This window comes from Scyliorhinus canicula, chromosome 1 (genome assembly GCF_902713615.1).
Source record: "Scyliorhinus canicula chromosome 1, sScyCan1.1, whole genome shotgun sequence".
Lineage (NCBI taxonomy): Eukaryota > Metazoa > Chordata > Chondrichthyes > Carcharhiniformes > Scyliorhinidae > Scyliorhinus > Scyliorhinus canicula.
Window position 1 is genome coordinate 226,247,715 of NC_052146.1, and position 27,734 is coordinate 226,275,448.

The window sequence follows — 27,734 nt, forward strand, 5'->3', positions numbered from 1 at the left end:
GTGGAGACCAGCACTGAATGGCACTCGCCCGAAGTTTCCAAGGCGAGGAAGATAGATCCCACGCCTCAGTGAGATCTCAGGAATGCATATTAGAACTAGAATAGCTGACTCACTCTGATATGCAGATTTACCAGAAGCTGATCCCGCCCACATGCAACGTCTCATATGATTGCGTTGGATCTCAGGAACTATGGCAAGCCGGTAGATCCTGGAAGTGCAACCTCCTGGCATCTATCAGTCACATTGTCTCGCTACTTTTCGGGCGCAATACGCCTGGTAGATCCTGCTCACTACTTCTGGATTGTTGGCTTTCAACATAAATTGTATTCCTGTACAATGATTAATGGCATAAAAACGCACCCAAAGGTACTCCTCCTGTAAGTGTTTCCTAAAGAGATACATGTCATACTGACAGGGCTGCTGCAAGGCAAATTAGTGACATTTTCGTTGAAGTATAAAGATGAGATAAGTTTATGAACAGTTCTGAGTCTTGTAATGTATTGTGCATGAAACTAAATTAGGGGATTTTGCACAATTTATTACTATCATAATTTGTTATCATAAATGAAAACTTACAAAATGGTTTAGGATAGCAGGCATGAATGAATTATGTCTTTCTAATAGAGCAAATAAACAAGTTTTGCAGCACTAGTTACAATATTTTCCGAAACTAGTACTTCATAAAAGTGGAAACTAAAGTTTTGTTGTCCTTACCTAAAGTGATGGGAGGAAAGCTTTGTCACGGTGACATGAAGCCTCTGATGGTTCAGTTAGCTTGCATTGCAATTAGTAACGGTGTTATTGACGTGTGGCTTTATTTGTCAATGCTGAGGAATGTTATAAATGCGTCCGCTTGAAAAAAATACTCAACCGGACTTGATGCACATGGCAATTTTATGAATTATTATATAAATTGTATAACCCCAAAATGTTTTAGTTATTCCTTCACGGAATGTGGGCATCTGGCTAGTCCAGCATTTATTGTCCATCCGCTTTTTGAACCACTACAGTCCATGTGGTGTCGGTACACCCATAATGGAGAGTCAATATAGTTCCAAGTCTTTATTAATAGGGGCATCAAGTATAAGACCAAGGTGGTTATGCTGAACTTATACAAGATACTAGTTGACTCTCAGCTGGAGTAGTGTGTATAGTTCTGGCAACTGAACTACAGGAAAGATGTAAACACACTGTAGAGAGTGCAGGAGAGGTTTACAAGAATGGTTCCAGGAATTAGAAACTTCAGTTATGAGGACAGATTGGAGAAGTTGGGACTGCTCTACTTGGAGAGAATAAGGCAAAAAAAAAATTTGATAGAGATGTTCAAAATCATGAGGGGAATGGACACAGTCGATAGGGCAAACTTGTTCCTGCTTGTAAAAGGAAAAAGTAGACACAGATTTTAAATAATTTGCAAAAGAAGCAAATGTGATAAGAGAAAAAGCTTCTTTACACAACATGTGGTTCAGGCCTGTAAGTGTGGTGGAGGCAGGTTCAATGGAGGCATTCAAGAGGACATTAGATACGGGGAAAAGGCAGGGGAATGGCACTAAGTTATAATGCTCCATTGTGAGAGTCTGTGCAGACACAGTGGGTCAAATGGCCTCCTCCTGCACCACAACAATTCTATTATTTTTGTGAAGTTAGAGTGCTGCATTGTTTCGAGGAGAATTTGCAGCTGATGGTGCTCCCATGCATCTGTCCTCGGTGGCAGAGGTCACCGGTTTGGAAGGTGCTGTTGAAGGAGCCTTGGTGAGTTGCTGCAGTCCTTATTGTAGATGGTACTCATTACTGTTGCTGTGCATAGATGGCAGAACGCGTGGATGTTGAAGGTGGTGGATAGGGTGCCAATCAAGTGGACTGCATTGCCTTGGATCATGTCAAGTTTCTTGAGAGTTGTTGGAGTTGAGTTCCCAGGCATGGGAGTGTTTTCCATAATACTCCTGACTTGTGCTTTGTATAAGGTGGGCAGGCTTTGGGGAGTTTGGAAATTAATTCCTCACCACTTAATTCTTAGCCTCTGCCTGACCTGGTCAGTATCCAGGTCAGTTTCTGGTCAATGGTGATGTTGATAATGGGGTGTATTCAATAATGGTAATGCCATTGAATGTTAAGGTCATTGAATGTCAGATGCTGTTCTCCTACTTCCCGTTCAAACAGAAGATGAGACGTTGGGCATCAGATGGTACAGGAGAAGTCTGTTTGCTTTCATGGGGCTGGCCAGCACTTCAACGCTGGAAAGAATTGATCCCAGGTTTGCACAAAGCTCTGTGCTAAGTTGATGCTGGACTTCTCCAGTCTTCTTGACATTGAACAAGCTCCCTGGAAAACTTCTCAATGCTTAAAGCACATCAAAGTGTTTAGTGATCAGTCTTTCTTCCTTTATTGTCTCATCAGAATCCTCATCTGTGTCCTCGACAGCGCAATCCATGTGTCCTTGCCCCATGTCAAGCAGGAACCCGTGTTACCCTTTCCCCCGCTTTGGCTGAAAGTCATTCATTCCGGGTGTCTCACCATCTGCACATCCCAAACCTAAACTATGTTCTGCATTACGCACAATTTTAGTATGTGAGCTGATAACTGTGAGTGTCAGAGCAAATGACTATGTTTCTCCTTCATCAGTCTTCCCAACCTACCATCTCTTTGTCTTTTTCCACTTCCTGGTGCTGTTGCAGTTGTTGGTTATCTGAAAAGGGGAAAGGCAACATGGTTACAGTTGTCATGAGAGGAGGTGGGGAGAATAGCTGGAGGTGCGCGTTTGCACCATCTACAGCTTGTGATTCAAGTGAAATTGTGGAATAAAGTGAGAGTGGGCTGTGAGAAGGAAGGTTAGGTATGAACAAATTCTCGTCTTCAATGGTTTCAGAGTCTCAGCTGGAAACGGCCTCAGTCATGGCCACTCCATAGCTGAGAAGTGTCTCCATCATGGGAGGGTGGGGGGGGGGGGGCGGGGGGAGGGGAGGAGGACATGTAGCTGTGCCTATCTCCCACCAATTTGGTGCTGCTGCCTTGATTATGCACTACCTTGCTCTGTGAGAATGAGGGACGTGTGTTAATCAGTGTCGTGCAATGTATTTGGATGTGTTTATCATGGTTGAACACCTAGAAATATGCATGAGCATTGAGATTTGGGTGTGAGACTTGCAGCAATCAATAGTATGAGAGCATGAAGTGAAGCATATATGTTATGTATGAGTCATGATTGGTGGCGGTCATTGGAATGTGAGTGATGGGGTGTGGGTGCATTGGGCAGTGTGTAAGGTGAGTGGTACAGTTGATGCAATATCACATTTGAAGATGCATTCACTGACTGGCCATTCATATGAGGTAATTGAGCTTCTTGCAATGCTGCATTCAGATCCTTGTCCTTAGAATCTTGACACTGATTACTCTTGGTGAGGCATGCAACTATTCAGATGTGCATTTGAGCATTTACTGCTCACAATTCTCATGCAAGTCAGCAGCTATCCTGAAGTTTGCATTATGCTTGCTTTGGAAGCAAAAAGCCAAGGACTAATACCGGTGGCTGCTTCTGCTCCTATCTATTTTACAGCCACATTCTGGAAAATTAAAGGAAATAATGAAATAACCGACGAAGTACAATGGGAGTAATCGAGAAACAAGCAGTGCAATAAATGAAAAAGTGTGAGATAAACACATCTGGGCAAAAGAGCAGGATAAGGTTTATTACCCAGGGAAGCATTCTATAATATATGTACTAATATATGTACCATAAAAAGGCAAACACATTAGAAATACAACTCGAGTTTGAAGATTATGATGTCAAGACCTGGCCATGACTAGGAGATAATAATTCAGGTTAAAAAGTCTTTAGAGAGGACAGGTGCATTGGAAAAGGAAGAGAAGTAGTAATATTGTATACATAATCAGAATATGGGTGAGCAAGCAACAGAAACATCCAGAGTAGAATTGAGGAATGGGAAAATTGCAAAACTTTGGAAGTTGTCTACAGTCCTCTTGACAGGAGTGATGAAGTTGCAGGATACATAGCCATTAACAGCCAAGTTCTTTCAAAAGCAGGCAGACTGTGATGGGAAAGTTTCATTTTTCCATAGACTTGAGAAATATAGAATAGCTTCTGTCCCAAAGGCAGAAAATCACTTTTTTTTAACAAATAATTTTTAATGAGGTATTTTTGGCACAACAAACAACCACAGTACAAAAACAATAGCGTACAAAGAACAGAAATCAAAAAGCAACCGCCGACATCCGTTCCTCCAAGGCCCGCCTATTTAACCCCTGAAGTTAAAACTCACCACTATTCTTAGAATTCCCCCTATACCAAAAAAAGGTCGATATTCTAAATGGTGAACAGGGATTCTCACTCCCTGACTCCGATGCAGGCTTCTGTGGGTGCTATTCAGGTCAAACTATCTTTTCAAGTTATCCCCTGGTATAACCCATACCTTCACCGAAGAATTTTACCTACTTACTTCAGCCAGAGAGTGGTAGGTCTGTGGAATTCATTGCCACAGAGGGCGGTGGAGGCCGGGACATTGAGTGTCTTTAAGACAGAAATTGATAAATTCTTGATTTCTCGAGGAATTAAGGGCTATGGTGAGAGAGCGGGTAAATGGAGTTGAAATCAACCATGATTGAATGGTGGAGTGGACTCGATGGGCCGAATGGCCTTACTTCCACTCCTATGTCTTATGGTCTTATGGTCTTATGGTCTTACCCCTTAATAGCATCGATGTCCTGGGTCCTGCGTTGTTAAGGAAGTAAAGTAGGCTAATAACCACTTTTTCAGGTTAAGTTAAGTTATTTTATTATTATAATTTTTTCTTTTAAAAGCTGCAAACACTTTCTTTACAGAAAGGAAAAAAGATCTTGCTTCTGGCTGCTGCTGGTTGGTTGTACAGACCTTCAGGCCCACCTTGACAATCGATCTTCTTAAAATCTGGTCTTCTTGAGTTGTATTCGCTGGTGAACTCGGTTGCTGTGTCCTGTCCTTCCCATGCACCGAGCTGGCTCTGGCTCTGCCTCCTGTTTAAATTCTAGTCTTCCTTAGATGTATAACTGTTTAAACTCGGCTGCTTGCCTTGTCTTTCCCATGACCGAGCTCTCTCTCTCTCTCTCTCTCTGAGTTCTCCTCCCCTTCTCTCCTGTTGCTGGTTGCTGTTGCTGTTTCTCTTCTGCTTCTGCTCCCTGGGTTTATATTCTCTTCCTAATAATTATTAAGTTTTTAGAGCCTTATTGTAAATTAACTTATTTCCCTTTGATTGTTAAAAGTATCTTTGATGTAAACATTCTAATACAACTAATTATTCAATTTGGGCATAAAGTCACCTCTCAGATCTGATTACAAAATGCTTTGGTTTCAACAGGTGTTACTTTTATTTCTGTGATTTCAAATCGTTTAATTTTCCAATTGTCCCCAGCTCATAACTTTGCCTTTGATTTTGACTTAAATGATGTTTCTCGTAGACAGGTCGTCTCCAATTTTCTTTTAATTGTCTTGATGTTCATAGAATTTTACACTTTAGAATTGACACCAAATTCGACTGAGCATCATCGATCCTTTCCAGCTGTTTACTAAGAGAGTTTATTTCAATTAAGGTGTGAAACTTTGCTTTTAGCTGTATGCTAAAATTTAACTTGGTTATGACTTGAAAGACTTGCCTGTTTTAAACATTCGTCACTTAATGCAATTGAAACTCTCATCCATGCTTTTCCAGATGCTTCCTGAGATAGTTACATTCCATGAAGGTGTGAGCCATTGTTTTAGCTTACCACATGAAACCTGTGTGTTTGCTAAACCTGCTTGTGAGCAAGAATCTGCATTTTACAACCCTGCTCTTTGAAGCTGCTATGAAACGTTTGTGGGATCTTTCCCTGTATCCCCTCAAACCAGATATTGCCAGACTTCCATGTTTCAAATGACACATTTTTCTGTATTTTCAAGAACACCCCCTACTCTATACTACCCCAACCGCCCCCCCAGCTGACAATTAATTCTCTGTAAAGAAGTAAATGAATGGTTGCCACCTCCGGGCGAACCCTGACACCGACCCTCTCAAGGCGAACTTGATCTTTTCCAGGCTGAGAAAGCTCGTCATGTCGGTTAACTAGGCTTCTGACTTTGGAGGCCTAGACTCCCTCCAAGCCAGTAATATCCATCACTGGTCTACCAAGGTGGAAAAGGCCAGAACATCTGCCTCTCTCTCCTCCTGAACACCTGGGTCTTCCAGCACCCCAAAGATTGCTACCCCTGGACTCATTTCCACCCTTGTCTTCAATACCCTGGACGTGACATCCGCGAACCCCTGCCAATTTCCCCAAATTTTTGAGCACGCCCAGAACATGTGGACATGGTTCGCTGGTCCACCCGCACACCTGACACACTTGTCTTCCACACCAAAAAATCTACTCATCAGGGCCGCTGTCATGTGCACCCGGTGCACCACCTTAAATTGGATCAAACCTAGCCTTGCGCATGTAGCAGTGGCGTTGACCCTGCTTAGCGCCTCCGCCCATAGGCCGTCTTCCATCTCACCCCCCAGTTCCTCCTCCCACTTACGCTTCAGCTCTTCTATATGCGTCTCCTCCACCCCCATTAGTTCTTTGTAGATGTCCGAGATGCTCCCCTCCCCCACCCATCCCCAAGACACTACCCTATCGTGAAGCTCTCTTCGTGGCAGGAGTGGGAAGGATGATATCTGTCTGCGCAGAAAGTCCCGCATCTGAAGATATCTGAATTAATTCCCTGCTGCCAACCCGAACTTCTCCTCCAACGCCCTCAAGCTGGGGAAGCTCCCTTCCAGAAACAGGTCCCCCATCTTCTCAATTCCCGCCCTTTGCCATACCCGAAACCCCCCATCTCGGCACCCAGGAGCAAACCGCTGGTTGTCACATATTGGGGACCAAACCGATGCACCCACTGCAGCAACATACCTCCTCCACTGACTCCAGATCCTCAAGGCCACCACCACCACGGGACTGGTAGAATATTCCGCCGGCAGGAATGGCAATGGTGCCGTTAGCAGGACCCCCCAAGCTGGTTCCCCTGCATGAGGCTGCCTCCATCCGCTCCCAAGCCGCCCCCACCCCCACTACGCACTTCCTTATCATCGCAATATTGGCTGCCCAGTAGTAATTACTAAAATTTGGCAGGGCCAGACCCCCCTCCCCCCGATTCCTCTCGAGCATCACTTTTTTCATCCGGGGACTTACCCGCCGAAACAAAGCCCAAAATAATTTTGTTGATACCCTTAAAAAGACCGATGGATGAAAATTGGGAGGCATTGGAACACAAATAAAAATCTCGGCAATATCGTCACCTTAACCGACTGCACCCTCCCCGCCAGTAACAGCAGGAGTACATCCATCTCCAAAACTCCCCCCTCATCTGCTCAACCAACCGGGACAAGTATAACCGGCCTCAGTTGCGCGCCACTTGTATCCCTGTGGTAGTTTCCACTGACAGTATTATATGTATTACGGTAAGACATGTATAATAGAGGTACATGGGTAAATCCCTGCCTGTTGGCTCCGCCCAGTATGCGGCGTATAAATGTGTGTGCTCACCGGTGCTGCAGCCATTCTGGTAGCAGCTACAGGAGGCACAACATCTTTGCTCAATAAAGCCTTGATTATTCCATTACTCTCATCTTTGTGGTAATTGATAGTGCATCAATTTATTGAGCAAACATTTTTAAAATGACGGATCTTTGCATCAAGCCTGATCGCATGCAGTTGAGCCCTCAATCAGCTAACGCTACGCCCACCTTTGACCACTGGCTAGCCTGCTCCGAAAGCTACCTCCGAACATCTGCTGAGGAACCCTCGGACGCGCAGAAGCTCCAAGTCCTTTATTCACGGGTGAGCCCTGACATTTTTCCTCTCGTCCTGGATGCACCCACTTACTCCGAAGCCGTGGAGCTCCTGAAGGGACGTTACGTTAGGCCAGTCAATCAACTATTTGCCAGGCACCTCCTGTCCACGAGACAGCAACTCCCCGGTGAGTCTCTGGATGATTTCTGGCATGCCCTGCACATCCTGGAGAGGAACAGTGACTGCCAGGCAGTTTTGGCAGTCCAGAACACAGGACTTTTATTCCGAGACGCCTTCGTTATGGGCGTGAGATCTGCGTACGTCCGCCAGCGCCTACTGGAAGGGGGTATGCTTGATCTTGCGGGAACTAGGCAGCTCACGGACCCCTTAGAAGTGGCCTCCCGTAATGTCCAAACGTACACCCCCGACCGCGTGACACCCTCATGAGTATCGTGGACCCCACCAGTTGCCAACTCCAGCTCACCGCAAGCCTGCACCGCAAGGCAGCCAGCCAACCCTGGGGGGCGCAAATGCTATTTTTGTGGGCAGAACAAACACCCCAGCAGCGCTGCCCGGCGCGGAGCGCAACCTGCAACGGATGTCGAAAGAAGGGACACTTTGTTTCTGTTTGCCAGGCCCGGTTGATCACCGCTGTTTCCAGGCCCGGCGTTACTACACCCCACACGTGTGACCCAGGGACGCCGCCATTTTCCTCCTCCCAAGCCATGCGCGGCCCGTGGGCGACGCCATCTTCTTCTCCGCAGGACACATGCAGCCCGTAGGCATCGCCATCTGCTTCACCGTAAGCCATGTGCGGCCCATGGGCGCCGCCATCTTTGATGTCGCCCGCCATGTGCGCTCCGTGGGCGCCACCATCTTCGGCGCCATTTGGACGGTGCCTCAGGACCCCTGCTCGTCGGACCGTTCATCGCCTGCCTCTACCTCCGCCACCGTTGACCAGCCCAGGACCTCTCAGAATCTGCTGCAGCTCACCTCGATCACCCTGGGTCAGTCCCGGCCCCGCAACCTCGCGACCGCGACGACGACAGTGAAAATCGATGGGCACGAGACGACCTGCCTTTTTGACTCCGGGAGCACAGAGAGCTACATACACCCCACTATGGTAAGGCGCTGCTCCCTCGTGGTACACCCCGTTACCCAGCAAATCTCCCTGGTCTCTGGATCCCATTCCGTGGAAATCTGAGGGTACTGCATCGCGACCCTCACCGTCCAAGGTGTAGAGTTTAGCAACTTCCGGCTCTACGTCCTTCCCCACCTCTGCGCTGCCCTGTTACTCGGCCTGGACTTCCAGTGCCATCTTCAAAGCTTAACCTTAAAATTCGGTGGACCCCTACCCCCCCCCCCCCCCTTATGCGGCCTCACGACCCTTAAGGTCGGTACACCTTCCTTGCTTGCGAACCTCACCCCGGATTGCAAACCCGTCGCCAGCAGGAGCAGACGGTACAGTGCCCAGGACAGGACCTTCATCAGATCGGAGGTCCAATGGCTTCTGCGGGAAGGTGTCATTGAGGCCAGCAACAGCCCCTGGAGAGCTCAAGTAGTTGTAGTAAAGACTGGGGAGATGCACGGGATGGTCATTGACCCCAGTCAGACCATCAATCGGTACACGCAGCTCGATGCGGACCCCTCCCACATATATCTGACATGGTCAATCAGATTGCACAGTATTGGGTCTTTTCCACAGTGGACCTGAAGTCTGCCTACCACCAGCTCCCCATCCGCCCGGAGGACTGCCAATACACTGCGTTCAAAGCAGATGACCACCTCTATCACTTCCTTAGGGTTCCCTTCGGCGTCACTAATTGGGACTCAGTCTTCCAACGTGAGATGGACCGAATGGTTGACAGGTACGGACTGTGGGCCACCTTCCCGTACCGAGACAACGTCTGCGGCCACAATCAGCAGGACCACGGCGCTAACCTCCTAAAATTTCTCTAGACCACCAAACTCCTGAACTTCACGTACAATAAGGAGAAATGCTGTTCCGCATGAACCGCTTAGCCATCCTTGGCGATGTCGTGGAAAATGGAGTTTTAGGGCCCGACCCCAACCGCATGCGCCCCCTCATGGAACTCCCCCTCCCCCACTGCCCCAAGACCCTGAAACGATGCCTGGGGTTTCTCTCCTACTATGCCCAGTGGGTCCCTAATTATAAGGACAAGGCCCGCCCACCATTCAGTCCACAGTTTTTCCCCTGACGGCTGAGGCCCGCCAGGCCTTCAACCACATCAAGGCAGACGTCGCCAAGGCCACGATGCACGCAGTTGACGAGTCCCTCGCCTTTCAGGTCGAGAGCAATGCATCGGACGTAGCTCGGCCGCCACCCTCAACCAGGCGGGCAGGCCCGTAGCCTTCTTTACCCGCATCCTCCATGCCTCCGAAATTCGGCACTCCTCTGTTGAAAAGGAGGCCCAAGCCATTGTGGAAGCTGTGCGACATTGGACGCATTGCCTGGCCGGCAGGAGGTTCACTCTCCTCACTGACCAATGGTCGGTTCCCTTTATGTTTAATAATACACAGCAGGGCATTATCAAAAACGACAAGATCTTGAGGTGGAGGATCGAGCTCTCTACCTATAATTACGAGAATTTGTATCGCCCCGGGAAGCTCAACGAGCCCCCTAATGCCCTGTTCTGCGGTACATGTGCCAGCGCACAAGTGGACCGACTCCAGGCTCTCCACTATGACCTCTGCCACCCGGTGGGGGGGGGGGGGATCACCCGGTTCTTCCATTTCATCAAGGCCCGCAACCTGCCCTACTCCATTGAGGAGGTCAGGGCTGTCACCAGAGACTGCCAGGTCTGTGCAGAGTGCAAGCCGCACTTCTACCGGCCAGATCGAGCACCCCAGGTGAAAGCCTCCCATCCCTTTGAGCGCTTCAGCATGGATTTCAAAGGGCCCCTCCCCTCCACCGACCGCAACACATACTTTCTGAACGTGGTCGATGAGTACTCCCAGTTTCCTTTCGCCATCCCATGCCCCGATATAATGCCACAGTCATTAAAGCCCTCCACAGCAACTTCAAACTTTTCGGTTTCCCCACGTACATCCACATCGATCAGGGATCCTCTTTTATGAGTGATGAGCTGCATCAGTTCCTGCTCAGCAAGGGCATCGCCTCGAGCAGGACAACCAGCGACAACCACCGGGGAAACGTTCAGGTAGAGAGGGAGAACGGGACGGTCTGGAAGGCCGTCCTGCTGGCCCTGCAGTCTAAAATTCTCCCGATCTCCCGCTGGCAAGAGGTCCTCCCCGATGCGCTGCACTCCATCCGATCGCTCCTCTGCACCGCGATGAACGAAACCCCCCATGAACGTCTCTTTGCCTTCCCCTTGAAGTCCACCTCCGGGGTCTCACTCCCAGCGTGGCTGACAGTTCCTGGACCCTTCCTCCGTCACAAGCATGTGCGGACCCAAAAGTTGGACCCTTTGGTCGAAAGGGTCCACCTCCCACACGCGTACCCTCAGTACGTCTACGTGGTGAACCTTGATGGGCGCCAGGACACAGTCTCCCTCCGGGACCTGGCACCCGCTGGATCACCACCACGGCCCCTGATCTGACACCGCCCCCCCCCCCCCACCCACCCTGGTTGTCTCATTCACCCCTGCGCCACTCGGCCTCCCCCCAGCGAACGCACCGCAGCCCCCTCCCCAGGAGGATCCGTCCTCCCATTGGTTCCACCAGGGGTGACGAAGACGAGAGCAACACGCTCCCGGAGTCACAGGTGACCAAGTCGGCGCCCACATCACCACCAGGACTGAGGTGATCACAGAGGAGGGTCAAGGCCCCCGACAGACTGAACTTGTCAATTTTTTTCCACCAATCCCACCGGACTCTTTTTTTTTAACAGGGGGTGAATGTGGTAGTCACCACGAGCCGTATTATATGTATTACGGGAAGACACGTATAATAGAGGTACGTGGGTAAATCCCTGCCTGCTGGCTCCGCCCAGTAGGAGGCGTATAAATGTGTGTGCTCACCGGTGCTGCAGTCATTCTGGTGGCAGCTGCAGGAGGCACAACATCTTTGCTAAATAAAGCCTTGAGTATTCCACTGCTCTCGTCTTTGTTGTAATTGATAGTGCATCAACCCCCAGATATCTAAAATTGTCTCCCACTAACCTGAACAGTAACTCCCCGAGCTGGCCCTCCTGACCTCTTGCCTGGACTACAAACATCTCACTCGTCTTCATATTCAATTTGTATCCCGAAAACAGGCTGAATTCCCCGAGAATCGCTATAATCTCCCTCATTCCTGCCCCTGGATCTTCTACATATAGGAGTAAGTCATCCGCGTACAGCAATACCCTATGCTCCCCCACCCTCCCACAGCCAGCCCTTTCCAGCCCCTAGAAGCTCTCAGAGCAATTGCAGGGGCTCTATGGCTAACGCAGACAGCAGTGGGGAGAGGAGTCATCCCTGTCTTGTCCCCTGGGGCAGCCTAAAACAGTCCAAGGTCATCTTATTCGCCCTCACACTGGCTTCCAGGGCCTGGTATAGAAGCAAAACCCAGTCGATAGAGCCCCTACCAAACCCAAACCGTCCCAGCACCTCCAAAAGATAGTCACACTCTACCCGGTCAAACGCCTTCTCCGCGTCCATGGCTACAACTACTTCAACTTCCCTTCTCTCTGACGGCATCATAATCACATTAATCAGCCTTCTTATATTGGCTACCAACTGCTACCCTTGACAAATCCGGTTAGGTCCTCCATCATCACCTCCGACACACAATCTTCAAACCTGGAGGCTAATATATTGGCCAGCTACGTAGCGTCCACATTAAGCTACGAGATTAGCCTATAAGACCCACATAGCTCCAGGTTCTTGTCCCGCTTTAATATTAAAGAGATGGTGGCCTGTGACATCGTTGGGGGCAGCACCCCTCTTTCCCTCGCCTCGTTAAAAGCCTTAACCAGCAACAGCCCTAATATCCCTGAAATTTCTTGTAAAATTCGACTGGGAACCCATCTGGCCCCGGAGCTTATCGCCTTCAAGCCCTCAGATATTTCTTCGGCATTAATCGAAGCCCCCAACCCGCCCACCAGCTCCCTATCCACCCTTGGGAAAGTCAACCCGTCCAGAAAACGTTTCATCTCCTCGGTCCCCTTGGGGGGTTCAGAGCGATAGAGTCTGCTATAAAAGTCCCTAAATGCCCTGTTTAGCCCAGCCGAGTCCCCTACCAGGTTCCCATCTCCATCGACCACCTTATCAATTCCCCTGGCTGCCTCCCTCTTCCTCAACTGCTGTGCCAGCATTCTGCTGGCCTTCTCTCCATATTCACACAGCATCCCCCTCGCCTTTCTAAGCTGCTCCACTGCCTTGCCCGTGGACAGTACCCAAACTCAGCCTACAGCCTCCGGTGCACCCTTAACAGTTCCGCCCCTGGGGTCACCGCATACCTCCTGTCTACCTGTAGGATCTCCTTGATCAGTCGGTCCGTCTCTGCCCTGTCCGTCCTGTCCATATGAGCTCGGATTGAAATCAACTCCCCTCTCACCACTGCCTTCAGCGCCTCCCAGACCACCGCTGCTGAGACTTCCCCAGAGTCGTTGACTTGCAGCTGGTTCTGCATGCACTTCCCTACTCTCTCGCACACTGCCACATCCGCCAAGAAGCCCACGTCCAATCGCCACTGCAGGCATTGAAAGCTCTCCTCATGGACCTGCAGTTCCACCCAATATGGGGCATGGTCCAAAATAGCGATGGCCGAGTACCCCGTGTTCACTACCCCCGCCAGAAGATCCCTACTCAAAACAAAAAAGTCGATCCAGGAATACACTTTATGTACATGCGAGTAGAAAGAAAACTCCATTGCGGTCGGCTACCAAACCTCCATGGGTCAATCCCCCCCATCTGCTCCATGAACCCTATCAGCTCCTTTGCCATCACTGGCACCATCCCCGTTTTCGAGCACGACCGGTCCAGGTCGGGGTCGATAACCATGTTAAAATCCCATCCCATCACCAGGTTGTGCGAGTCCAGATCCGGTATCTTCCCCAGCACCATCTTGATGAATTCAACATCGTCCCAGTTTGGCGCATAGACATGAACCAATACCACCTTCCTCCCTCCAGCTTACCGCTCACCATAACATAACGCCCCCCCCCCCCCCCCCCCCCCCCTCCCCCCCCCCCCCCCCACCCCAATCTGGCAGAAAATCACTTATGTGTATTGAAGAACGTTTCTGGACCAGTTATGAATCAATAAGAGAACTGGACATACTAGGTTCAGTGTTAATTAATCAATAATCTAAGAGGACACCTAACAGTGACAATAATATGATAGATATTAGTTTTGATAGAAAAAAGGGTGACTCACAACCAAGATTTAGAATTTGGGTAAGGCTGTCATTTAATAGATAAATGGTTAAAAACAACTACTGGACTTGCCTTTCATATCTTTCAGCAATAGCTTCATGTTTGTTAAGCCACTGTAGACCTGGAAAAACTGGCTTGCAAGATGCAAATACTCCAAACCCTTTGATAAATTTCAGATCAGGGGCATCTAGGAGAAAAGTTCTTTCACTTCCTCTTTTTCTCAGCAGAAAGCACCAAACTATTTCTGATATGGTGACAACCTATCAATCATAGCTAGATAGTTATAAAAATTGTTTATAATTTAGGTTAGGATCACAACAGGGTACTTGAGATGCATTCAAGCATGAAGGGATATGAAAATAAACATTCCAGATGCCTGGCTGCCCGGAAGCTATTACCCTATCAATTACAACTTACTAAAAGCTATTTTTCTTTGAAAATGAGTAGAAACCTTGCAGATAAAATGATCTAAAGGGGTCTAAAGCCTTGTGATGTGTTTTGGTTTTCTCTGAATTGGAGCTGCTGCTGCTTTTTACACTTCTGTCAGAGGTAGTAGGTGTAAGGGATAGGTAAGTGAAAAAGTAATTTTTCATTGTTTCTGCCTGGACTGCTCTTTAGCTTCCAGGCAGGGGTGACTGATGGAGGGGGGGTCTCTGTTATGGGGGTCGATGTCTGATATAGGTGTCTCTGATATCGGGAAGTTTCTAATATGGGGGGGTGTTCAATATGGGGGTCTCTGATATGAAGGGGTCACTGATATGGAGATCTGTTGGGGGGATTTCTGATGATGGCCCAGTGAGCGGGGTTGCATGGGGAGCGTTGGGTCATCCTCATGCTTTGTTGGGGGGGGATGACCCAGCAATTTCCATGATAGTGGGGGAGGATACCCCCACTTGTCAGCTGTTGGAGGGGCAGAATTTGCATTATGGGGTTAGGGGGGCAGTTAGTGGACCTCAGTATTGGGCTGCCTGCTCAAAATGGCGGCCCGATAGTGGGATTCAAAATGGAATCTGGAAGATCCCCGCTATGCAAAAATGAGCTTGGCAAGGGAGTGGAAGCCGTTCCTGGGCATGCTTCAAGTGCCAGCGTAGACCAGGAACGATTCTATTACAGAGGGAAAATTTAGTCTTCCAAATGGAGAATCCAGCCCAAACCCTTTAATTTTGAACATTTGGTAATGAAACTGCATGTTCGTCATAAGGCTGTTGTGACAATGAGGGAATACATGAGACTTTTATCCTTGAGGAGTGTTGTAGCAACAATTTATTCTCAGTCTAAAATATATTATGTGCAAAGAGTAATTAGACTGTCTGTACCATGATGACCTGGATTGGGATTCTGATGCAGGGAACCCAGAAAAAAAAACAATGTTCTGGAAACAGAAATGTATTTGATAAACTGCTGAATATCTGTCATACTGCGCCGGTTTCCTCCCACAGTCCAAAGACGAGCAGGTTAGGTGGATTGGCCATGCTAAATTGCCACTTGGTGTTAAAAAGGCTGGGTGGGGTTACTGGGTTAAGGGGATACGGTGAAGGCGTGGGTTTAAGTAGGGTGTTCTTTCCAAAGGTCTATGATTCTATAAGATATTATGAAATAGGTTTTTCTTAATGTCTGAGCTCCTGTTGCCAATTTGCATTTGAAATTCCTATAATCAGTCTGATACATATACAGGCTTGCTCCATGACTGTGATATTGATCTTCATTAGTGCCCTGTGAAGCAGCACAGGTGGGATTCTCCGAGCCTTCGTGCCGAAATCACGCTCGCCGAGGGGGCAGAGAATAGAGCGTCAGACCGCTCCCGGAATTCTCCAGGGACTGCCACCAGTCGTGCGTGGTCGGCGCGGCGCCGGTTGGGAACCATTGAAAGAGGCCCCCGCGGCGATTCTCCGCCGACAACTGGCCGAGTTCCCACCGGCATGGTTCGCTCATGGTTGCACCCGGCGGGAGCTTGGAATGGCAGCTGCGGACTCAGTCCACGGCTGCCCTGGTTGGGGGTGGGGGGGAGGGGGGGCTCAAGGACGGCCAGGCTCACGATCGGGGGCCACCGATCGGCGGGCTCATGCGATCTGGGGGTGGCCTATATTGTTGGGGTCAGCCCACTGTGTGGGTCCGCCATGTTGTGCAGGGCCGCCACCGCAGGCGCTGACCCATGTGCATGCGCAAACCCGCGGCCGGAAGTGCAGGGCTCCCGCCAGGTACAACCATGAGCGAACCATGCCGGTGGGAACTCGGCCAGTTGTTGGCGGAGAATCGCCGCGGGGGCCTCTTTCAATGGTTCCCAACCGGCGCCGCGTCGACCACACACGACTGGTGGCAGTCCCTGGAGAATTCCGGGAGCGGTCTGACGCTCTATTCTCTGCCCCCTCGCCGAGCGTATCGGTAGCCGGAGCTGCAAGGACTACTCTGGGGCCCTGCTAGCCCCTTCAAAATGGAGAATCACTCTGGAGTTTCTCCACAAAAGTCCAGAGTGATTCACAACTGTTTTGCCGCGGGCGTGTGGACGTAGCCCCATTATCAGAGAATTCTGCCCCACAACTCAAGGTCTTACCCAGTAGGATGTTGGGTGAAATTCTCCCAAAAAACGGCTAATTCCAGGATACTCGCTTTTCGCCACTAAGATTGGGAATCCCGATCAGGCAGAGAATCCTGCATTGGCCCAAAAACGGGGTTGGTACCAGGCAGCAGACCTGTCCCCAACCTCTGGTCCAGCCCTGCATCCATAGCGGAGTTCCCCGTGCTGACAGAGCATTCAAACAGCTGATATGCATTCATTAGAATGCGATTAACAAGCTGGAATTCCACTGGGCAAGCTTTGGTGCAAGTATTAACAAGCACTGTCCTGGGGGGGTCACAGTGGTCAGTCCATTGCTCATGTGCCCCTCTACCACTGCCAGGGGACTGGGTGGGCTCAGGCTGTGGGTAGAGTTGACACCGGGACCCTCCCCTGGAATGGGGGTCCTGTGTCTGGGCTGCCCCTTCTAGTCCTGATCAATCTGGAGATCACTCTTGGCATGGTGATCTCAGACAGCCTTCTGTTCAAAATCATCATCCTCGCCAGATCTGTTTAAACTTTGAAGTGGCCTCCTCAGTCTGAACTGCTCTGCCTGACAGCTGATGAGCAGTCCAGACAGTTCATTGAAGATTCAAGCTGGGAAGACTTTCCCTTTCCTCACTTCTGCTCCCTCAGCCCTGTGCTTTTAAAGCAGCTGCTTTTGGAAGTTTCAGAGCCTTCCGAGAAAGCCTAGAACACTTTAAAAGCACTGAAATACTTGAGATCCTTTGAAATGCTGTGCATTCATTCAGTCGCCCCATTAGTTTTTGTTCTGTTCCAATGGATCTCTGCATTTTCTCTTCACAGACTCGCCTGGTGTGCCTCCGAGTGCCAATGCACATCAGCTTTTCCGAGGTTTCAGTTTTGTTGCCACGAACCTTGGCCAAGAGCAGACACAACCTGATTCTCGACAACTGATTGACCATTCAATTGTGCAGGTCAGTCGGTTTTTAAGATCTTCACACTAAAAGCATGGGAGCAAACTAAAGAGATGTGTGTTCCCTGATGCTTTCAGCATCATAGCATAAGTGATTAGCACTGTGGCTTCACAGCGTCAGGGTCCCAGGTTCGATTCCATGCTGGATCATTATCTGTGCAGAGTCTGCACGTTCTTGCCGTGTCTGTGTGGGTTTCCTCCGGGTGCTCCGGTTTCCTCCCACAGTCCAAAGACGTGCAGGTTAGGTGGATTGGCCATGATAAATTGCCCTTAGTGACCAAAAATGGTTAGGAGGGGTTATTGGGTTACGGGGATAGGGTGGAAGTGAGGGCTTAAGTGGGTCGGTGCAGACTCGATGGGCCGAATGGCCTCCTTCTGCACTGTATGTTCTATGTTCTATATTTTCTGTCAGCAGAATGTGCCAGATAATAGGGCAGGATTCTCCGGCCTCCCAGCTGCATGTTTCTCGGCAGCGTGCTGTTCGCTGGTAGTGGGATCCTCCACTGCCGCTGTTGGCAATGGAAATTCCCATTGAATCAACCCACACCGCCATGAAACCTGCGTGAGGAGGTGCACTGCCAGCAGGTCCAGTGAATCCCATCAGCATGAAGGGAACAGATCAGTAACCGAGGCTAAGTGTTACCGGTATTGGATCTTTTACAATGCTTGATGGCTGCAACTGGTTTGATTCTATTCCTTCCTAAAGTTAAACAAATCTTATAAATGCAGACCAAATGTGACGACCCCAGAATATTATTAATCTTCAAAAGCTGATGATTATTTAAACTGAGCACTATTCTGTGCTGAGAATAAGGAGCCTTGCTTACAGTACAGAGTCGACATTAAACATGCACGTAAATTAAGATTAATATTTATTTGGTACACTTCAACCAAAGATAAAACAAAATGTTTGCAAAAATAATGGATATTTTTAAATGCCCATCTTTAAACACAAACTAAAATTTCAATTGCAGAATATTAACTTTAGACTCAGTTTTTAATCACAAAATTAGTTGAAAAACCATGCAAGGTGCAATGAAACTGAAACCTACATATACAGGGACATCATCTTACTTTAATTTAATAGTCTTTATTGTCACAAGTAGGCATACATTAACACTGCAATGAAGTTACTGTGAAAAGTCCCCAGTTGTCACACTCCGGCGCCTGTTCGGGTACACGCAGGGAGAATTCAGAATGTCCAACTTGCCTAACGGCACGTCTTTCGGGACTTGTAGGAGGAAACCGGAGCACCTGGAGGAAACCCACGCAGACACGGGGAGAAGATACAAGGGGCAATTCTCCGCTCTGCGGACCAAGTGCCCGTGCCGTCGTGAACGCCGTTGCATTTCACGGCGCGAACAGGGCCCAGGCATGACCTATTCTGGCCCCCACAAGGGGTCAGCATGGCGCTAGAGCGGTTCACGCCACTCTAGCATCCTTACATGGCGCCAAATGGGCACCGCGCCAACCCATGCATGCGCAGTTGGGGCAGCTCAATCTTGCGCATGCGCAGTTGGGCCGCGCCATCCTGTGCATGCTTGGGGAACTTCTTACGCACACCGGCCCTGACGCAATATAGCGTGGGTGTTCAGGGGCCGGCTGCGGCAGAATGTAGGCCCGGGGGGGGAGAGGCCGGCCCACCGATTGATGGGCCCCGATCACAGGCCAGACCGCTTCGGACGCCCCCCCCCGGTGAAGGAACCCCCACCACAGGTCGCCCCCCGAGCGTTCCCACAGAGTTCCCGCTGGCAGCGACCAGGGGTGAACGGTGCCAGCAGGACCCTGTTGTGTTGGAGCGGCGCTGAGCCCATCTGGGCCGGAGAATTGCTGCTCGCCGTTTGCGGCGATTGTCCGAGTGGCCCGGCGCGATTCGCGCGGTGCTGGTTTTGGGGGGGGTGGGAGAATCGCGTGCCGGGGTCAGGGCGGCGTGGTGCAATTCGCACAGCGCCCCGGAGATTCTCCCACCCGGTTGGGGGGGGGGGGGATACCACCGACAGACTCTGCACAGACAGTGACCCAAGCCGGAATTGAACCTTAGACCCTGGCACAGTGTAGCAACAGTGCTAACTACTGTGCTACCATGCTGCCCTAATAACTTAGAACATAGAACATAGAACGATACAGCGCAGTACAGGCCCTTCGGCCCTCGATGTTGCACCGACATGGGAAGTCAAAAACTAAAGGCCATCTAACCTACACTATGCCATTATCATCCATATGCTTATCCAATAAACGTTTAAATGCCCTCAATGTTGGCGAGTTCACTGCTGTTGCAGGTAGGGCATTCCACGGCCTCACCACTCTTTGCATAAAAAAACTACCTGTGACGTCTGTCCTATATCTATTACCCCTCAATTTAAGGCTATGTCCCCTCGTGCTAGCACCTCCATCCGCGGGAGAAGGCTCTCGCTGTCCACCCTATCTAACCCTCTGATCATTTTGTATGCCTCTATTAAGTCACCTCTTAACCTTCTTCTCTCTAACGAAAACAACCTCAAGTCCATCAGCCTTTCCTCATAAGATTTTCCCTCCATACCAGGCAACATCCTGGTAAATCTCCTCTGCACCCGTTCCAAAGCTTCCACGTCCTTCCTATAATGAGGCGACCAGAACTGTACGCAATGCTCCAAATGCGGCCGTACCAGAGTTTTGTACAGCTGCAACATGACCTCATGGCTCCGGAACTCAATCCCTCTACCAATAAAGGCCAACACACCATAGGCCTTCTTCACAACCCTATCAACCTGGGTGGCAAGTTTCAGGGATCTATGTACATGGACACCGAGATCCCTCTGCTCATCCACACTGCTAAGAATTTTACCATTAGCCAAATATTCCGCATTCCTGTTATTCTTTCCAAAGTGAATCACCTCACACTTCTCTACATTAAACTCCATTTGCCACCTCTCAGCCGAGCTCTGCAGCTTATCTATGTCCCTCTGTAACCTGCAACATCCTTCCACACTGTCTACAACTCCACCGACTTTAGTGTCGTCTGCAAATTTACTCACCCAACCTTCTGTGCCCTCCTCTAGGTCATTTATAAAAATGACAAACAGCAACGGCCCCAGAACAGATCCTTGTGGTACGCCACTCGTAACTGCACTCCATTCTGAACATTTCCCATCAACCACCACCCTCTGTCTTCTTTCAACTAGCCAATTTCTGATCCACATCTCTACATCACCCTCAATCCCCAGCCTCCGTATTTTCTGCAATAGACGACCGTGGGGAACCTTATCAAACGCTTTACTGAAATCCATATACACCACATCAACTGCTCTACCCTCGTCTACCTGTTCAGTCACCTTCTCAAAGAACTCGATAAGGTTTGTGAGGCATGACCTACCCTTCACAAAACCATGCTGACTATCCCTAATCATATTATTCCTATCTAGATGATTATAAATCGTATCTCTTATAATCCTCTCCAAGACTTTACCCACAACAGACGTGAGGCTCACCGGCCTATAGTTACCGGGGTTATCTCTACTCCCCTTCTTGAACAAAGGGACCACATTTGCTATCCTCCAGTCCTCTGGCACTATTCCTGTAGCCAATGATGACATAAAAATCAAAGCCAAAGGCTCAGCAATCTCTTCCCTGGCTTCCCAGAGAATCCTAGGATAAATCCCATCAGGCCCCGGGGACTTATCTATTTTCACCTTGTCCAGAATTGCCAACACTTCTTCCCTACGCACCTCAATGCCATCTATTCTAATAGCCTGGGTCTCAGCATTCTCCTCCACAACATTATTTTTTTCCTGAGTGAATACTGACGAAAAGTATTCATTTAGTATCTCACTTATCTCCTCAGCCTCCACACACAACTTCCCACCACTGTCCTTGACTGGCCCTACTCTTACCTGAGTCTTAAATGTTAACAGTTAAAAAGTCCAATTCACAAAAATAATGACCAATCATCCTTATTATGATTGGTTGGAAGGTTTTCTAGATATTTAATCTTTATAAAGATCACAATTATGATTGGTTGAAAGGGTTTTCTGAATACTTAATCATGCAAAAGTGATGAACAATTTTAAGGCAATGCTTGAAATCCTTCAATTGTGAAATATTTCAGAATTTTTTAGAATTCCCATCAAATGGAGCAGGAGAGTTAAATATTACAGGCAGACTATCTGTTACCGGCAGTTTGATTAGCTATGTTGAGCACAAAGATCAAACTCAGTCATAGTAAGCAATCGCTTTACCTTCAAATCATTTCCTTTAGCATTGATCCCTCTTAACATTGATCCAGAGGCCTGCCTCATTCGAAACAATTGCCACATGTTCTGTTTCCTGTAGCTAAAATGAATGAAAACATGCAATCAGTTATTTGTACCTATATACAGGGCAGCATGGTAGCATAGTGGTTAGCACTATGGCTTCACAGCGCCAGGGTTCCAGGTCGATTCCCGGCTTGGGTCACTGCCTGTGCGGAGTCTGCACATTCTCCCTATGTGTGTGTGGGTTTCCTCTGGGTGCTCCTGTTTCCTCCCACAGTCCAAAGATGTGCAGGTTAGGTGGATTGGCCATGAGAAATTGCCCTTAGTGTCCAAAAAGGTTAGATGGGGTTACTGGATTACGAGGATAGCTTGGAAGTGTAGGTTTAAATGGGGTGCTCTTTCCACGGGCCGGTGCAGACTCGATGGGCCAAATGGCCTCCTTCTGCACTGTAAATTCTATGATTCTATGATATAGACACTTTAAACACTGAGGTTTCATTGATCTTTTATTGGATTTGTTTATTGTCACGTGTACCAAGGGGCAGTGAAAAGTATTTTTCTGCGAGCAGCTCAACAGATCATTAAGTACATGAAAAAGAGGAAATGAAAGAAAATATATAATAGGGCAACACAAGGTACACAATGTAAGCCATCGTAATATACTTCCGAAGTACAACTGTTTTGATCTTTACTATAATTGGAAAATAGTTTAATGGTTGAAGTGGGAATTTGTCAATTGCCAAATTTGACCATATTGAATTTCACTCTGTTCAATTGCAGCACAAGAATATAAGAGTCTCAGAGATAAAGGCTGGAGTTATGCCATTTGATCCTCTGAGCCCACCACCGCAATTCAACCAGATCATGGCTTCAAACTCAACTCTACCTTCCCACACTATTCTCATACCCACTTAATTCCCTGAGTATTCAAAAATCTATCAAACTTCTTTCTTGAATTTACTCAATGATTGAGTATCCACAGTCCTGGGGTAGAAAAGGCAAAAAATTCCGCAACCATTTGGATGAAGGAATTTTCGTCACCTTAGTGGCCGACTCCTTACTCTGAGACTGTGACTTGGTGTTCCAGATTCTCCAGCCAGGGGAAATATTTTCTCAACATCTACACCGTTGAGCCCCTTAAGAATTTATACGTTTCACAGAATCACAAAATAATACAGCGCAGAAGAGGCCCTTTGGCCCAACTAGCCTGCACCGAGACATGAAAGGCACCTGACCTGCCTACCTAATTCCATTTGCTAGCACTTGGCCCATAGCCTTGAATGTTAAATCGTGCAAAGTGCTCATCCAGGTACTTTTTAAAGGATGCGAGGCAATCTGCTTCTATCACTCTCCCAGGCAGTGCGTTCCAGACCGTCACCACCCTCTGAGTAAAAAAAGGTTTTCCTCAAATTCCGCCTAAACCTCCTGCTCCTGAACTGAACTTGTGAACCCTCATAACTGACCCTTCAACTAAGGGGAACAGATACTCCCTATCCACCTTGTCCTTGCCCCTCATAATATTGTACACCTCGATCAGGTCACCTTTCAGTTCTCTCTGCTCCAGCAAAAACAACCCAAACCTATCCAACTTCCCGTCATAACTTAAATGTTCCATCCCAGGCAACATCATGGTGAATCGCCTCTGCACCTCTTCCAGAGCAATCACATCCTTCCTATAAGGTGGCAACCAGAATTGCACACAGTACTCCAGCTGTAGCCTCACCAAAGTTCAATACAACTCCAACATGACCTCCCTGCTTTTGTAATCTATGCCTCGAATGTCTCATATGCCTTTTTCACCAACCGATAAACCTACCCTCCCGCCTTCCGAGATATATGGACAAACACACCAAGGTCCCTTTGTTCCTCTGAACTTCCCAGTGTCATGCCATTCATTGAATACTTCCTTGTCAGATTTCTCCTTCTAAAGTGTACCACCTCACACTTTACAGCATTAAATTCCATCTGCCACCTATCTGCTCATTTGATCATCCCACCTAAATCTTTCTGTAACCCAAAACACTCAACCCTTACTTAACCACCCGGCCAATCTTTGTGTCATCTGCAAACTTACTGATCCTACCCCCCAAATAATTATCTATACCTTTTGTCTAAATGACAAAAAATAGTATTATTGGTTAAACATCCTACCAATGTCCTCTGGCTCCACCCATAGATTCCCCTCTTGGTATCTCATGGGCCCTACTCTTTCCCTGGTTATCCTCTTCCCATTGATAGAGAATATCTTGGGATTTTCCTTACTTTTACCAGCCAAAACGTTCTCATATCCCCTCTTTGCTCTCTTAGTTGCTTTCTTAAGCTCCATTCTGCACTTTCTGCACTCCATTAATGTGTCCACTAATTTGCTAAAAACCTCTCTTTCCTTCTCATCGTATCCTGAATGTCTCTGTTCATCCATGGTTCTCTGGACTTTGTATTCCTTCCTATTACGCTAGAAGGAACATGTTGGGCCTATACCCTCCCCATTTCCTCTTTACACCCCCCCTCCCCCCCACTGCTTTTCTGTAGATTTCCCCACAAGTAATTCTTCCCAGTCTACCTTGACCAGATCCTGTCTTATTTTATTAAAATTCCCTCCCCCCCAATCCAAAACCTTTTTTTACAACTTCTCTATTTCTTTGTCCGTAACAAGCTTAAATTATACCATGTTGTGGTTGCTATCACTAAAATGCTCACCCACCACCACCTCAACCACCTGTCTGGCCTCATTCTCCAGAATTAGGTCCTTATTGTTGCTAATGTTGTCCCTTTGTTTAAGAAGGGTAGCAGGGATAATCCAGGGAATTATAGACCTGGGAGCTTGACGTCAGTGGTGGGCAAACTGTTGGAGAAGATACTGAGGGATAGGATCTATTCATATCTGGAAGAAAATAGACTTATCAGTGATAGGCAGCATGGTTTTGTGCAGGGAAGGTCATGTTTTACAAACCTAATAGAATTCTTTGAGGAAGTGACAAAGTTAATTGATGAGGGAAGGGCTGTAGATGTCGTATACATGGACTTTAGTAAGGCATTTGATAAGGTTTCCCATGGCAGGTTGATGGAAAAAGTGAAGTCGTATGGGGTTCAGGGTGTACTAGCTAGATGGATAAAGAACTGGCTGGGCAACAGGAGACAGAGAGTAGTGGTGGAAGGGAGTGTCTCAAAATGGAGAAGGGTGATTAGTGGTGTTCCACAGGGATCCATGCTTGGACCACTGTTGTTTGTGATCTACATAAATGACCTGGAGGAAGGTATAGGTGGTCTGATTAGCAAGTTTGCAGATGATACTAAGATTGGTGGAGTTGCAGATAGCGAGGAGGGCTGTCAGAGAATGCAGCAAAATATAGATAGATTGGAGAGTTGGGCAGAGAAATGGCAGATGGAGTTCAATCCAGGCAAATGCGAAGTGATGCATTTTGGAAGATCAAATTCAAGAGCAGACTATATGGTCAATGGAAGGGTCTTGGGGAAAATTGATGTGCAGAGAGATCTGGGAGTTCAGGTCCATTGTACCCTGAAGGTGGCAACGCAGGTTGATAGAGTGGTCAAGAAGGCATACAGCATGCTTGTCTTCATCGGACGGGGTATTGAGTACAAGAGTTGGCAGGTCATGTTACAGTTGTATAGGACTTTGGTTAGGCCACATTTGGAATACGGCATGCAGTTCTGGTCGCCACATTACCAGAAGGATATGGATGCTTTAGAGAGGGTGCAGAGGAGGTTCACCAGGATGTTGCCTGGTATGGAGGGTGCTAGCTATGAAGAAAGGTTGAGTAGATTAGGATTGTTTTAGTTGGAAAGATGGAGGTTGAGGGGGGACCTGATTGAGGTCTACAAAATTATGAGAGGTATGGACAGGGTGGATAGCAACAAGCTTTTCCCAAGAGTGGGGGTGTCAGTTACAAGGGGTCACGATTTCAAGGTGAGAGGGGGAAAGTTTAAGGGAGATGTACGTGGAAAGTTTTTTACGCAGAGGGTGGTGGATGCCTGGAACGCTTTACCAGCAGAGGTGGTAGAGGCGGGCACGATAGCATCATTTAAGAAGCATCTAGACAGGTATATGAATGGGCGGGAACAGAGGGAAGTAGACCTTGGGAAATAGGAGACAGGTTTAGATAAAGGATCTGGCTCGGCGCAGGCTGGGAGGGCCGAAGGGCCTGTTCCTGTGCTGTAATTTTCTTTGTATTGGCCCCTACATATTGAGCTAAGAAGTTCTAAAAAGCTCTGCCCACAATGCTTCATGAGGGGGCATCACTTCTCATTCTTCAATGAGATCATTTATTATTCTTTTAAAACCCATGGAGCAAAGGCCTAGTCTACTCAATCTCTCCACATAAAACAATTCCCTCATCCCAGAAAACAATCTAGTGAATATTTGTTGTGCTTCCTCAAGAGCAAGAATGACCTTCCTTATAAGGAGGACATGACTGCACACAGGCATGACCTCACCAATGACTTGAATTTGTAACAAGAATTATTTGTTCTCATACTCCAATTCCTTTGTAATAAAAGCCAGCACGCCAATTTTATTTCTTCATTGAATGATTTCCCCTGATTCATACCCATGCCCTTCTGAATACAACTGTTTTCCAGTCACTCACCATTCAACAATATCGTATTCTTCTTTTCACACAAAGGGGATTAGTCATCACATCATATTCCATCTCGTCCACCCTCGCACCCAGTCAGCTGTGGCTCCGCTGGTGGTACTCTTGCCTCTGAATCACAAGGTTCTAGGTTCAAGTCCCATGGCAGGGCTTGAGAACAAAATTCCACCCTGTCACTCCAGGAAGGTAGTGAGCGAGCTGGAAGTAAAAGATCCCAGGGCACTCTTCTGAACAAAAGGAGGAATGCTTTTCCTGGTTTCCCTTAATCAACATCACAAAAAATAAATAAATTAGCTGGTTATTATCATATTGGAGAGCTTTGTTGTGTGCATATTGGCTGCTGTGTTTCCACCATTATAGCAATAACCATAATTTTAAAAGTATCTCATTGGCTGTGAAATGTCTGGTGGTCATGAAAAATGCCATGTCAATGCAAGTCTTTTTCTGTCTTTTTTACTTTCCCATTGAACTTCATCATCAGCATCTAAACAAGGCTGGTTTTGCACAGTGGGCTTAACAGCTGGCTTGCAATGCAGAACAATGCCAGCACCGCGGGGACAATTCCCATACCGGCTTCCCCAAATAGGTGCCGGAATGTGGCGACGAGGGGCTTTTCACAGTAACTTCATTGAAGCTTACTTGTGACAATAAGTGATTATTATTATTATTGTTATTATTAAATTTGCTGATGATAGAAGGGACTGAATGTAATAAATATATAAGTGAATTATATCGACTATAAATAGCTGAGGTCAATTGCCGATACTTGCTGTACATCATTAATTATAGGCTACTTAACTCAAAGTATTCAGTTTATTCTTACTCTCTGTTTTCTGCCCATTAATTCATCCTCAACCAATGCTAATATATTATCTCAATCCCATGAGTCCTAACGTTGTGCAATAGCTTGTTGTGTGGGAACTTTTTGAAAATTCACCAATACATCACTGCTCCCCCTTTCCATCCTATTGATAAAGAGGTTGATTCTCTTTTGCCCGACACTGGTATTGGGATTCCCGATCGGGCGGAGAATGCGAGTTGAGGGTAAAACTGGTTTGGCGTCCGGCGCTATACCCGCTGCGACGCTCTAATCTCCCACCCCAGTGGCCTCAGTGCATTACCCACCCTGCGCTGGTGAGAGGATGCATCTCACCCATTTGCATCCATTTCTAATTGATTAATTAGCTGGAAACCCAATTCATCACCCCTGCATAATACACCGACCCCCGCAGGGGTGATGTATTCTCCGCTGGGTCACTGTCTGTGAGGA

General features: G+C 47.9%; 1 protein-coding gene across 6 annotated transcripts in view; it reads left to right on the forward strand.

The window, feature by feature from the left end:
* The window catches only part of rps6ka2 (ribosomal protein S6 kinase, polypeptide 2), a 498,908-nt gene that overhangs the window by 415,670 nt on the left and 55,504 nt on the right, over positions 1-27,734 (forward strand). For all 6 annotated transcript variants that reach the window (XM_038808497.1, XM_038808501.1, XM_038808509.1 and 3 more), the window contains one exon: positions 17,496-17,626. In XM_038808497.1, the coding sequence (XP_038664425.1) occupies positions 17,496-17,626 (131 nt within the window). The remainder of the gene's footprint in view (positions 1-17,495; positions 17,627-27,734) is intronic.